General features: G+C 53.1%; 1 protein-coding gene across 1 annotated transcript; it reads left to right on the forward strand.

Annotated features, from left to right (window-relative positions):
• The first annotated feature begins 1,730 nt into the window (after positions 1–1,730).
• Positions 1,731–8,228, forward strand: LOC143219884 (uncharacterized). The gene is made up of 4 exons (XM_076445692.1): positions 1,731–2,780; positions 2,919–3,890; positions 3,941–6,736; positions 8,175–8,228. The coding sequence occupies exons 1-4, from the start codon at positions 1,731–1,733 to the stop codon at positions 8,226–8,228; spliced, it is 4,872 nt and encodes a 1,623-aa protein (XP_076301807.1).
• The last annotated feature ends 6,161 nt before the right edge of the window (positions 8,229–14,389 follow it).

A 14,389-nucleotide genomic window follows, 5' to 3' on the forward strand; every position in this document is an offset into this window, starting at 1 on the left:
AGGTTAGGTTGAGAACGGTGTAGACTTTCTTGGTGTAAACTTGGAAAAGTGACATTGTTAGGCAGTTTTAGAAAAGTGATTAGGATTAACTCGTTAGAGATGTCTTAAGTACTCCGGTGATAGATAGTGTTAGGATACTTAGTCTAATTAATTAGAAATTAAGTAATTAATTTATAATATCAGGTAGCCGATTAACGAATTCTGTTAGTCAGCGATAGGTGTACAGTGATACATACCTCGTGCCGTTCTGATAAAGTGCGTCCGTGGTGCGTCCGCGGCTGTGGTGAGGTTGTGTTGAAGTGGTTTTCGGAGTCCGCGTATATCTGCAAAGAGTTCGTTTCATAAGTGTCCGGACGATTTTAAGGGGATCACCTAGGGAAGTGTCCGGAGACTTAGGAAACGATTCGTTTCGGAAGTATCCGGACGAATTAAATTACGGATTTCGTGATTCAGAGTTGGAGGGCCGGACCTCCAGGAGTTCTGCGTCATTTGGGCGCAAAAAACTTTTTGAAAATTAAAAAAATTTTCGTGTCCGGGGATTTATGCAGCGAGCTATTTAGCTCGTAACAGAAGTTTCCGGACTTCTTGTAAATCCGATAATTTGTTATATTAGGGTGCGATTAGGCTGTAGGCGAGTGTAGCAAGGGCCGCCGGTCGATTAAAAATTAAAATTTAGAAAAAAAAGTGGAAAAAGCGAATTTCGTGCGTGCGAGAGTGGCGTTAAATAGTGAGTAGTTAAGAGTAAATAATTAATAGCTAATAGTTACAAGTGCGTGCGATTAGGGTATTGTTAGCGTGCGGGAGTAATTTAGATTAGGCTAATTTTTTGATTTAGGACAGTTTTGTAATAGGTGGAGATTTCTCCAATAAAAAAGGAAAATCTTATTTAAAAAAAAAAAAGGTTAGGTTAGGTTAGCCTGAGGTTGGGGACCTAGGGATATGGGGCTCTCCAATGGTGACTCTGATCTATTGGAGGGTATGACTACAGTGGTGGTGGTCCATATCCTAAATCCTCTTGCTCCACCTCCACGTGGTGGTCCCTGGGGCACACTGCGGTGTGTGCTAACGGAGCGAGGGGTTACACAGGCACTCCCCGCTCTTTTTACTGCGTGCCTCTCACGCAGAAGGGCAGTGCCGGTGTACTGAGTGAATGTGTATGTACGCATGTGTGTGTGAATGTGGCTGCGGCCGGTGCACGGTGGATATTCCCCGTAGACTAACCAAGGGAGGAGTAGTAGCCTCCCGACCGGGGCTGGGAGATATGTTAGTACCTGACCTCTGTGTGTGGCAACACGCACATGTTTAACGTGGAAGAACCGCTACTTCCAGCTGACTGGAGCCTAGCCGGGGGTTGAAGCCGTGTTAACTGGGCGCAGAAATGGAGGATTACCTGGCCAGTATTTCCTCATACCCTGTGCGTTGGGGGGCAAACCAGCGCACCGTCTAGCCTGAAGTTGGAGCAATATCCGGTTCGGATCCGGTGCGCTCCTTCAATAGGGGTGACGTAAAACCTTTAGCATTTTATTTTAACCTTTTGTAGAGTCTTGTTTTCCCATGTCGATAGGCTTGGCCAGCTGACAAGTCGCTTCTCGGCTTCGACATGGTTTAATTAGGGTGCTTTATCGGCGGGGAAGTGCCCCTATGCGCTAGGGGTCCCATGATGGGCGAACCGTCGTTAGATTTAACGAAATTTTGCCATGGAAGGCCTTATTAAAAAAACAAATTGTGGGATGGAGGAGGGAGAGGAGGGGTCTCCCGGTAGGGGGAGACCAAGGACGCGTTCAAGTCCTCGCGTCTTGGTGGAGAGGTACTTGGGGCCTCTTGGCACTGAGGCGACGAAAAAGGACGCGCCGACGACGAGGTCCATTCGGGGTACCTCGGCGTCGAGTATGGAAGGGTCGGTCCGATCCGTCCTGGTGGGGGAGGGAGACGAACCGGGGCCGTCTTTCGGCCCGATGGATGACGATAGGGCGTCGATGAAATCCCAGGCGTCATCGCGGACGTCAGGGAAGCGTCCCGCGTCGTCCATCGTGATGGGGGACTCCGATGAGGAGGGAACGAAGAGGCCCCGCGGCAAGGGCGCGCCCTCCGTACAGGAGCGCCAGCTCGATCTGCGGGACCTTCTCCCCGGCGAAATTGCCGCTGAGGTGGTGGCCGCTGGCCGATTGGTCGAGGCCACCGCCCTCAAAAGCGGCAATCTAAAGGGCACCGCGGTCCGGGCACTTAAGGATGCGGCCCGGCTGGTCGAGGCGGGAATGAGGGAGCTGGTGAGTAGGGGGTGGCAGGGAGCCTCCTCCTCCACTTCCGGTGGTGGTGGCGCCCCCTCTGGAGAGGGTGCGGATAAGTTGCCTGTAGCCCTCTGGGCAAGCGTCCAGGCGGAAAACCGCGCCCTCAGAGGGGAAAACGCTGCGCTGGAGCGCGAGTTGGGGGGTGTTAGAGACACCCTGGCCGTCCTCAAGACGGAGCTGATGGCGGTGAAGCAGCGACAGGCTGTGCCCATGCCCTTGCCTGGTGCATCTCCGCTGCCGCTCCACCCCGGGGCGGTTGACCCCCCGGATAAGGCGCCGCTGCCCTCTTCGTCGGGGGCGGCGCCGACCAGGGAGGCGGTCCTTCTGGCCCGTATCGGGGCCCTCATGGACGCCAAAATAATGGCGCTCCGCGAGGAGTTCCGTTCGGTGTCCGGGGACCGCTACCCCCCATCGACGGCGGGGACCCGCTCAAAGATCCCTGCCCCGTCTTCTTCTTCCGATGGTCCCCGGCCCCTCGACTTTGTCCCTCCTGTTGGGGGACCGGAGGCGGAGACGACGACGAAGAAGAAGAAGAAGAAGAAGGGGAAGAAGAAGAAGGGGGGACAGGGGGATGCCAAGGCCTCCCCCACCCCCCTGAGCACTCGTGAAGGTGCACCGCTGCCCCCTAAGGAGGGAACTTGGTCAGAGGTGGTGGGGAGAAAGGAGAGGCGGAAGGCCAAGGCCACATCCACCCAATCCGCGGCTCCCGCCCCTAGGGGCGGGACTGGGCATGCGACGAAGGCGCCTCCTCGAGTAGCGGCCCCTCCCCGTTCCGCAGCAGTGACGATCACCGTCCCGGAGGGGAGTAAGGCCACCTATGAGGAGGCCATACGCAGGGCTCGTCAGGGCGTCGATCTCGGCGCCCTGGGTATCGAGACCCTGCAGTGGAAGCGGGCAGTCACCGGGGGCCTGATCATTCAGGTATCCGGTGCCGATGGGGGCGCGAAGGCGGATGCCCTCGCCGCCGGGATGACTTCGGCTCTGAGGGGTATGGAGGTGAGGGTCGCCAGGCCCGTCAAAAAGGCGGAGTTCCGTCTGACCGGCCTGGACCTCTCGGTAACTCCTCAGGAGGTAGTCGGGGCGGTGGCGAGAGCCGGGGGCTGCACCCCCGAGTCCGTGAAGGTCGGGACCATCAAAATCCCGACCGGAGGACTCGGCACCATTTGGGTGCAGTGCCCGGCAGTGGCGGCCTTGGCCATTGAAAAGGCCAAAACCGTAAGGGTGGGATGGACCCTCGCGCGGGTGGTCGTCTTGGCCGCCCGCCCGTTGCAGTGTTTCCGCTGTCTCGCCCTCGGGCATGTGAGGCAGCGGTGTACCGCGGAAGTAGACCGGAGCGGCCACTGCTACCGGTGCGGCGATCCGTCCCACCGTGCAGCCGCTTGCCAGTCCGCCCCCCGCTGCGTAGTGTGCGCGGGGGCGGGTAGGCCCGCGAATCATAAAGCGGGGAGCAAGGCGTGCTCCCCGCCTTCGAAAAAGAAGGGGTCCAAGGGGGGCGGCGGTGTGGCACCGTCCTCCAAGGACAAGGACATGGAGGTGGAGCCGACTCAGGGCGTAGGGGAGAACTCTGCTTCCCCTGCCGTCAATGAGTCGGCTGTGACGGGAGTATCCGCGTGCTCAACGTAATGGCTACTACGGCTCGCGGATGTTCCCAGGTGGTTCTCCAGGCCAACCTCAATAATTGCCGCCGGGCACAGGACCTGATGGTCCAACGCCTGGCGGAGCTCGAGGTTGGCCTGGCAGTTGCCGCGGAGCCCTACGAAGTCCCCGACCATCCACAATGGTTCGGGGATCTGGAGGCTTCCGTGGCGATTTGGGTTCGCCAGTCGGCGAGGTTGCCCCCTTTCTCCGGGGTCGAACGGAGTCGGGGGGCGGTGTTGGTTAAGTGGGGAAGACTGCTAGTCGCCGGGTGCTACTGTTCGCCGAATTGTGGCTCCGCCGAATTCGAGGCGTATTTGGACCGGTTGAGGGACATGGTGACCCCTCATTTAACCGGTCCGGTGTTGGTCCTGGGGGACCTCAACGCGCGTTCTACCAGTTGGGGCAACCCCAGGACGGAGCCTCGAGGCGGAATCCTAGAGGACTGGATGGAGGGGCTGGAGCTCCGGCTGCTAAACCGGGGCTCCGTGCCGACGTGCGTGAGGTGGAATGGTTGGTCGGTAGTGGACGTTTCACTCGCGACCGCTTCCGCCTCGCGCCGAGTGTCAAATTGGCGGGTCTGGGAGGGGGAAACCCTCTCGGACCACAGCTACGTCATGATGGACGTGGCTGTGGATTCGGACCCGCCGGCGGACACGCCCCTCCTCCGGCGAAGTAGCGCCCTTTCGGCGCCCAGATGGGCGACGAAGCGGCTAGACGGGGACCTGCTGAGGGCCGTGATTATCGGCTCCGCCTGGCCTCCGGCCAGGGAGCGCGGACCAGAAGAGGGGGCGGCATGGTTCCGGGGCGCGTTGCAGATGATCTGCGACGCAGCGATGCCCCGGGTTAGAGCCTGCCCCCCGCGAAAGTCCGTGTACTGGTGGTCGGGCGAGTTGGCCGAGCTTCGCAGCTTAGCCGGTCAAGCCCGCCGCCGGTACGTCCGTGCTCGGCGCCGCCATTTCCTCGGCGGCGACTCGGAGTCGACGGTGGACGGGCTGTACAGGGAGTACAGATCGTACGCCGAGGCCCTCAAGCACGCGATTACCGCGGCCAAGGCCAAGGCCTGGAGCGAGCTCTTGCTTACGCTCCGCGACGATCCGTGGGGGCGCCCATATAGAATGGTGCTTGGGAAGCTCCGTCCCAGGGCGCCCCCTGTCGCGGAGACGATGGAACCGGAGTTCCTGGGGCGCGTCGTTGACACCCTCTTCCCTCCCAATAATAATGGTGGTGAGGGGAGTGGTGAGCGCGCCCCGGTGCCGGCCAATGATTGGTCGGACCAACTCCGGGTCTCCGATTGGGAGCTCGACCAGGCCATCCAGGAGCGCCGGGCTAGGGGCAAGAAAGCCCCCGGCCCCGATGGCGTTCCTGGCGGTATAATGGCCTCGGCGCTAAAGGCCCTCGCCCTGGCTTACAGGAGCATCTTGGATGCGTGCCTGAGTCGGGGAGTCTTCCCCAAGTGTTGGAAGCAGGCGATCCTCGTCCTCCTCCACAAGGATGGTAAGCCCGCAGAGTCTCCCTCTGCTTACCGGCCGATATGTTTACTCGACGAGGCGGGAAAGCTGTTCGAAAGAATAATTGCCGCCCGCCTCCGAGAGCACCTTTCGCGGAGTGATCCCGGGTTGAGCGACGGACAGTTTGGGTTCCGGAGGGGACGCTCAACGATAGATGCGTTGGAGCATCTGCGTCTCCTCCGGGAAAGTGCCGTCGCTCGGGACAGGGTGTTGATCGCCGTGTCATTGGACATCTCCAATGCGTTCAACGCCCTGCCCTGGAAGGAGATAGAGGACGCCCTAGAGTATTTCCGGGTTCCCCTCTATCTCCGGGAAGTGCTCCGGGACTACCTCCGCGAGAGGGAGGTGTATATTGCCGGCCGGTATGGGGCGTACCTGAGGGAGATATGCCGCGGGGTTCCACAGGGGTCGATCCTCGGACCGCTCCTGTGGATCCTAGCATTCGACGCGGTTCTGCGGGTCTCCCTCCCCCCCGGCACGGGTGTCATATGCTATGCGGACGACACCCTGCCCTACGCCGAGGGGAGGAGCTGGGAGGAGGCGGGACGCCTCATCGAGTCCGCCCTGGACTGCGTGGTTGGACGGATCCGGGGGATGGGGCTTGTCGTGGCCGCCGCAAAGACCGAGGCCATATGGTTGTACCAACCATCTCGGACGCGGCGGCCGCCCCAAGGCTTCCGGATCCGGGTCGTGGATACCCTCGTCGAGGTCGGGCCCACCATGAAGTATCTGGGCCTGACCATCGATGGTCGCTGGCGTTTCGAAGAGCATTTCGAACTCCTGGCCCCCCGACTCGAAAAGACAGCGACCGCGCTTTCGCGGTTGCTGCCCAATATCGGGGGGCCGCAGTTGAGTGTACGCCGCCTCTACATAGGAGTGGTGCGGAGCATTGCCCTGTATGGGGCACCCGTGTGGCACCGCTCGCTTGAGGCCAGCCGACGCAGCGTCGCGCACTTGGAGAGAGTGCGGCGTCGGCTGTCCCTACGGGCCATACGGGGATACCGCACCGTCTCGACAGAGGTGGCGGGCCTCCTGGCCGTGGTTCCTCCCTTCCATCTGGTGGCGGCGGAGCGGGCGATCGTATACCGGATCGCCTGCGAATCCCGCCGCCCCCCTGGGGAGGAGCTGACGACCGCGGAGGAGGAGCAGTTCGAAGTGCGGAGACGCCAGGCCCGTGCGGACGTGTTCGAGCGATGGAGACGCATGCTTGCGTCCTCGACGCGTCCGACAATTCGGGCCCTCCTGCCCATGTTCGATACATGGTGCGGGAGGCGAGTGGGTTTGACCTTCCGCCTCACGCAGGTGCTCACCGGACACGGCTGTTTCGGTGAGTATCTGGTAAGGATGGGGCGGGAGCCAGCGGCGCAGTGCCACCACTGCGGCGAGGAGGTGGACACGGCGCAACATACACTCGAGGAGTGCCCGGCTTGGGCCGGACCGCGCCGTGTCCTCAGAGCCGAGGTGAAAAGGTGGGACCTCTCGCTCCCGGTCTTGTTCGACCACTTGACCGGGAGCCAGAGGTCGTGGAAAGGGGTCGCCTCCTTCTGCGAGACAGTAATGTCCCAGAAGGAGGAGGCCGAGCGGGCCCGGGAAAGAGACCCGGGCTCCGCGAGGAGGAGGATGGCGCGGGGACGTCCCCCGCGCCGTCGTGCGACGTCCGCCCCCTCAGGGAGAGGTGGGAGGGCGTCGGGGTCAGTTGTAGCGGCGCGGGGGACGTCTCCCCGCGACGCAGCGGGTCCCCCGAGTGGGGGGACGGGGACTGGGGGGAGGGCGCGGGGAGTGTTCCCCTCCCCGCGTCAACTTATGCCTCCCCCTCCTGGGGGGGCTGGGGTTCCGTTAGCGGTGCGGGGTGTTCGCGCCCCGCGCCGTCGTGTGCCCCCGCGTAGGGGGGCGGTGGATGGAGGGGCCGGGGGCGTGAGCTGACCCCGGTCCCCGAGGGGGAGTTAATCTCCCCCGAGTTGGCCCGGCACCCCGAGACGATAGTGTAGGGGTGCCGGCCACCCCCCGGACGTTAGTTCCGGGGGAGGGCGCGTGGGGGGTGGGGTGGGGAGGGTCGGGGCGTCCGGATGCGCCTCCGACGACTCTCTCTTGCCGGTGTCGGCGGCTTCCTGCCTTGGCCGGGCGAGGACCCTCGGGTCCACCGCTCGAGTAGGGCAGAAAGGCTCCGGGAGCTGTGGGTGGACCGAGCTGGGGCTTGGGAAGCCCAATCCGAAGGCTCCAGGGATGGGGACACCGGGCGGGTCCCTCCGCCCGGGGTCCGGTTAGAGCAGGCATGGGGGGAGCTAACCCCTCCCCTCGGGATGCATGTGAGCTGGGAAGTGTCCTGTTGAATACTCGCGTGATCCAGCTACTTCCCATGTAGCTTAGGGCGGGCGTGTGGTTTTAGTGGGTACTCTGGGGGAGGGGATCGGCGAGCCTTGTTGGCTCGGCGACCCCCTCCTCGAGGGAGCCCCACATAACCCCGGCTCCCCCCCAGGGGGGTCGGGGTATGCGTAACGCATTTCCACACTATAAAAAAAAAAAAAAAAAGGTTAGCCTGAGGTTGGGGGAAAATCCGGTTCGGACCCGGTGCCTCCCTTCGATAGGGGTGACGATAAACCTTTAACATAAGAATGGCGCGGGCCTATCCCGTTTAACCTTCAATTAGAGTCATTAAAAACACATTGATAGGCTTGGCCAGCTGACAAGTCACCTCTCAACTTCGATGTGATTAACTAGGGCAAAACTCCGGCGGGGATAGTATCCCTACTGCGGTAGGGATCCCATGATGGGCGAACCGTCGTCAACTTTATAACTTACTAGCCATGGCAGGCATTTCTGAAAAAAATAAAATTATAAATGATCAAAAAACCCAAAAAAAAAATGAAGATGAAGAGATAGAAGAAGCAAGCTCTATGGACAAAATATACGAAATATCGGACACGACCTACATTGATACAACCGATATAGGCATAGACACTGGCATAAGACCGATCTCGTCTATGCCTACCACGTCCACCCCCTACAAGCAAACAACAGAAGACTGTTTCACACCTTTCACTCCTAAAAAGGCGCTTGCTAGGAGCCCAATAAGCTCCACAATTATGGCTGTTCCTGAGGTCAGAGAAACTGGACACAACACACAACCTACCAATATAGGTAGACAACGATCATGCTCTGATTCAGATCTTATTGAAGTGGTAGATGAGATGGAGCTTCTTGACTTCGATTTCGAGCACGAATCTGAATCACCAGAGCAGCAAAGGAAAAGAAAAAGGACTACTAACAGAACTGAGACTACGACTAACAGCAATATTAATGCAAATGTTAAGACTCTAGCAGAAGCTTTAAAAGACCTTTCAGGCCTGGTCAAAGGACGAGAAGGTATTAAACTAGAAGTCAAATCAGCAATAACTAGGACAATAAAAATCTTTAATGGGATGCAACGAGCTATAAAAAATTCGTACGCTAGAGACCACTCTGTCAATAGACGAAACTTTCCCTCCGAGGATACACATAGTGGCAGAAAACCTAATAAGACTGATGATGCACTTAGAACACAGTTAAACCCTGCAGAACCACCTAAGAAGATCACTGAGACACGGACAATCGGAACACAGACGGGAAACCCCGATGAGCTGGATCCAGATGAGATGGAGACCTGGAAAGGCAAAGAAATTACATACGATAATTTCTGCACCTTACAAGACAGAAGTTGGAGTAACTTAATCTACCAGAGAACCTCAATTAGTAATGCTAATATACTTAGCATAAGAGAGTCTGATATAGCTTGCTTTGTCCCTGTTGACTTCGCTGTCGACAAAGGCCCCAGCAAGGCTATCCTAGATAAATATCAAGGACAGGAAGATATGAAGGAACAAGACCTTTCCCTAGGCTCGGTCTCATATCTGGTTGTAGCTACATGCCTGTCTGGCAGGAAAGGCAGGACTGGTCCAAAGATCCTGGACGAAAAATACGTTTATCATTTGATTGACAGAGAGCACGACGAGAGTCCTAGTAATCTGGAGACAATATATAACGCTATAAAAGAATTAAAAAACATCACACAAGAAAATGCCAGACAAAGAGTAGCAATTAGTCACGATCGAATAGACCCTATTATACTGAGAAAGATGGTGGAGGCCATCTTTTTCAATACAAATATTGAAATCAGCATCCATAGTAACCACTATAGAGGAGAGTACAAAAAACCTCAAACTGGTACCGAAACGGTCCAGGTCAACAATGGCACGAGATCTTATGCCGAGACCCTAAAGGCCCTTAAGAACAATATAAACATCGACAAGGAGGGTTTAAAAAAGGCGAAGTAATGGTCTCAATCAAAGGTGACACGGCTAAAGCCTCCATCTTTAGCTCGCTCATAAACACAAGAATTGCGGGAGCTAAATCTACGGTGTTTGGCACCTCTAAGAAAGTCCTACACCTTAAACAGATGGACGGAGACGCCACAGCCGACGATATTAATAAGGCTATTATAAAACACTTACCTGGAACATCAGCTGATAGCATCTTAGTCAAGGCGCTGCGACCTGCATACGCAGGTAGACAAAATGCAACGGTCATCGCACCCGCTGCAGTGGCTGACCAACTCCTATCCAGTCGGTCCCTTCGAGTGGGCTGGGGGATATGTAGAATAGTAGAACGCGAAGACATTTTACAATGTTTTAAATGTAGAGAGTATGGCCATACTACCAAGTCATGTCAGGGGGTCGACAGATCAAAGCTGTGTCGCCGTTGCGGCAGTGACGAACACCAGGTCTCCCAGTGTAACAACGCTGAGAAATGCATCTTATGTCAGGACGATGGCCATCGAGACGGTAGCCTGAAGTGCCCGATATACAGGAAGGCTCTGGAGACAGCTAGAATGAACAAAAAAACCAGAGAATCAATGGCTAGGAAAATCCTTCCGTCGGACAACAACTTACCTGCAGATAAACGACCTAACATATAATCACTTTATTTATACGAATCTATTTACTGTTTACTTCTGGTCTATTATACTTACCTGTCTATTTAATTTAGTTAGTTATCTATTGATACTTACCTACCTTTATTTATTGATATACTATACTTACCTGTACCTATCGTCTTTACTTACCTGGATTTCTGTGTTATACCTGTTCCTATACTCACCTGTACCTATACTTACCAGTATTTATACCTATTTACTGATATTCTATACTTACCAGTACCTATTGTCCATACTTACCTTTCCTATACATACTTATTTATACCTACATCTACATACCTGTTTCTATCGATATTATTTATCGATTTCATTTTTTACCTGATTTTACCGATATTTTATACCTACCTTTATCCACTGATATTTATTTATACTTACCTGTATTTACTGATTATCTCCTTAATAGAAATTTTACACGTATAGCAAATGATGCCACCTTTAACAAACAATAAGGACAGCAAGAAATTTAAGATCCTACAGATTAATTTAAACCATTGCAGGATGGCTCAGGACCTGATCGCACATGCCGCAACTCAATACGAAGCCGACATCGTTATTATTGCCGAACCATGGTCACCTCTCTCCAGCTGGTTTAACGACGGGCACAAAAATTCTTCAATCTGGATCCCTCAAGGCACTCAAGGCGTGTTTAATAATATTAGAAGTATATACACCGGTAAGGGCATTGTGGCAGTTCAACTGGACACCTACATCGTCACGGCCTGCTACTTTTCTCCAAATATAACAACAGAGGCCTACGAGGATAGAATCTCAGAGCTGGAAAGATTCCTGGGAACAGTTGACGTAAGTAGATGCATCATCGCTGGTGATTTTAATGCAAAATCCCCTGCATGGGGCTCTGCGTCACTGGACACTCATGGAGGTATAATCATGGAGCTTTGCAATAGCTCAGAACTGATCCCTACCATCAGCCAAGGTACTTTCACATTTGAACGAAATGGCAGTAAGTCTCTGATCGATTTTATGATGTGCGGCAAGTACATGTCGGAATGCATAAACACTAGCCATATTCTGGACGAATTTACAGCTTCCGACCACCGTTACCTACTACACGAATTCTGTATGCAGGAACCTAAAAAGGCTAAACACTATACAGCGAAAAGGAAACTAAATACAAAGGAGTTCACCGAGATGTATAACCACATATCTGAAATAGCAGACCCGCTAAACATTGCCACCATTGATGACGTTGATACATATATTCTACCTCTAGAAGAAATCTTCGAATCTACCAGCTATGACCCACACACATCTACGGGGAAAAGAAAAGAAGTATGGTGGTGGAATAAGGATATATACTCGCTTAGAAAGGCCGCTATTGCCTCACGACGAACTGTACAGAGAGCTCGAGCCAAAGACAAACCAACGGAAGAAATAGAGGAATGTCTTATCAAGCACAAAGAAGACAAGAAACAATTAAAACACGCAATCGCGAAATCGAAGAAAGATGCCTGGACTACCCTCATCGATGGAATCGAATCTGATATCTGGGGGAAACCTTATAAATGGGTAATGGGTACGGTGAAAGGTAGGCCCCCGCCTACAGTGCTATCCGACGAAGAAATGAAAAACACCATAGACTCTCTGTTTCAAACGTTCCCTGACCCGAGTACGCCGAACGCTATCGTTATAAACAACGCAACCGATGACCCGTTTACGGATACAGAAATACTAGAGGCTATAAAGTCGGTCAAGAAGAAGGCTCCTGGACTGGACGGCTTACCATCAGACCTGGCTAACCTATTAGGAAATATTTCAGCACCGCACTTAACTCATTTGGTCAACGTGTGTTACAATCTAGGCTACTTTCCCAAACCCTGGAAAAAAGGTAGATTGGTATTGATTCCAAAAAAACCGGGTCCGGATGGCCAGGTCTCGTGGAGGCCTTTGACCATCTTGTCGAACATAGCGAAAATACTCGAGCACTGCCTTAAAAACAGACTGTCTGACAAGATCAAATTCGAACCCAATCAATACGGCTTTAGCCGTGGCAAAAGTACCATCCACGCGATCGCGGAGGTGGTTAAACGATGGGATGCGGCAAAACGAAGGCTACATCACTGCGCCATGGTTGCGCTCGATGTGCGTAACGCATTTAATACCATCAAATGGCAAAAGCTAATTGAGGCACTGGCAGGCCGTAACCTTCCTGGAAAACTATATAACATCCTAAAGAACTACCTTGAAGATACATATGTGGTATATACGGATAGCCTGGGCCACGTAAATGAAATAAATATTTACGCAGGAGTTCCCCAGGGATCTGTCCTAGCCCCGATTTTATGGAACATTTCTATGATGGTCTATTAAAATTAGCCCTCCCTAGAGGAGCATACTTATATGGTTTCGCCGACGATGTGGCGCTGATTATTACAGCCAAGGAGGCTGAAGATCTATCAAGGACAGCTACTGATGCCCTATCGATAATCTGTCGATGGTTCGGGTCGAACCACCTGACCCTGGCTCAGGAAAAAACGGAGCTGCTCCTACTTACGGGAAGGAAATCCACACGAGGAATAAACATAAGAATCAATAACACTACCCTTACCCCACAGAAAGAGATTAGATATCTTGGACTTACTCTAGAGGGTAATCAATTCTATACGAGTCATTTAAATTACACAACCACCAAAGCAGCTAAAGTGGCAGGAGTCCTAATAAGAATTATGCCGAATATCGGTGGAAGCTCTTATCACTCCCGGTTATTATACTACAGAGTAGTTGAATCGGTAGTATTATACGCCGCCCCCATCTGGGCAATAGTTGCAAGTCGGGTGACCAAGGCAAGAATTATTAACCGGATACAGAAAATGGCTTTGACGAGAGTTATAAGAGCCTATAGAACTACGTCCCTAGAAGCCCTTTGTGTGCTTTCGGGCATACCCCCTCTTACCCTTCTGGCAGAGGAGAGGCGACGCATTTTCTACAGAACACTCAACATAGATAGAACCTATGAAGACCAATATAGGATCAAACTAAACGAGATCAAACAAGAGGAAAGACTTCTTACTCTTAGGCTGTGGCAAGAACGGTGGGACAATGCATGCCATGGTCGGAAAACTTACGCCCTCATCCCCCACATAGACACTTGGCTAGGTTGGGGACCACAAGTTTTAGATTTCCACCTAACGCAGTTTCTGACAGGGCATGGCTGCTTCTCCGACTACCTCATGAGGATAGGCAAACGAAGAAACAATATATGTATAGCCTGTATGAATATGGTGGACAGCCCTATCCACACACTATTGGAGTGAACATCCTGGGACGAACTAAGATCAACACTCATAAGTGAGATAGGCCCCTTAAGTTGGAATGATCTGATAACCGATCTAAATAACCCTAGCAAGATGCCCAAAATAAGAGGATTTATAAAGGCTATAATGGTAAATAAGGAAGAAAAGGAACGCCTAGCAGAACAGGAAGAACGTATACTCAGACGTGCACAAGTGAATACAAGAGCAACACTTTCCATTTAATTTGTAAATAATTTGTTTTTAAACTTTTTTTTTTTTTATTATCATTGTTTTAATAATGTCCGTGTTATACAGTCTGTATGTACAGAGTAAAATAGTGAAATTAGAGTAATATCTGACGAAGGGCTTCATCATTCCGTGCAGTAATGCCGAACAGGCGGTTTCCGCGTTATGATGGACCCCTTTTTTTCCAGGTTAAGCTAGTAGGATTAGAGGGGGAGGGGTTTTTAGGGGGTATAAGAACTGAGTCCCTCACGACGTGCGTAAGGCATTTTCCCCTCCTCGTTAAAAAAAAAAAAAAAAAACGTTAGGTTAGGTTAGATTAGGTTAGATTAGATTTTTATCTTGAACCGATACAGTGAACGGTAGTCTAATAGTATATCTGTAAAAGTTACAAAGTACCGATACACAGCATACAAGTTAAAAAGTATTCACGGGACGGTCCAGGAACGTCGAACGCGACCCCAAAACAACTAAGCCAACCCTTAACAACAG

This window comes from Lasioglossum baleicum, unplaced genomic scaffold (assembly GCF_051020765.1).
Source record: "Lasioglossum baleicum unplaced genomic scaffold, iyLasBale1 scaffold0088, whole genome shotgun sequence".
Lineage (NCBI taxonomy): Eukaryota > Metazoa > Arthropoda > Insecta > Hymenoptera > Halictidae > Lasioglossum > Lasioglossum baleicum.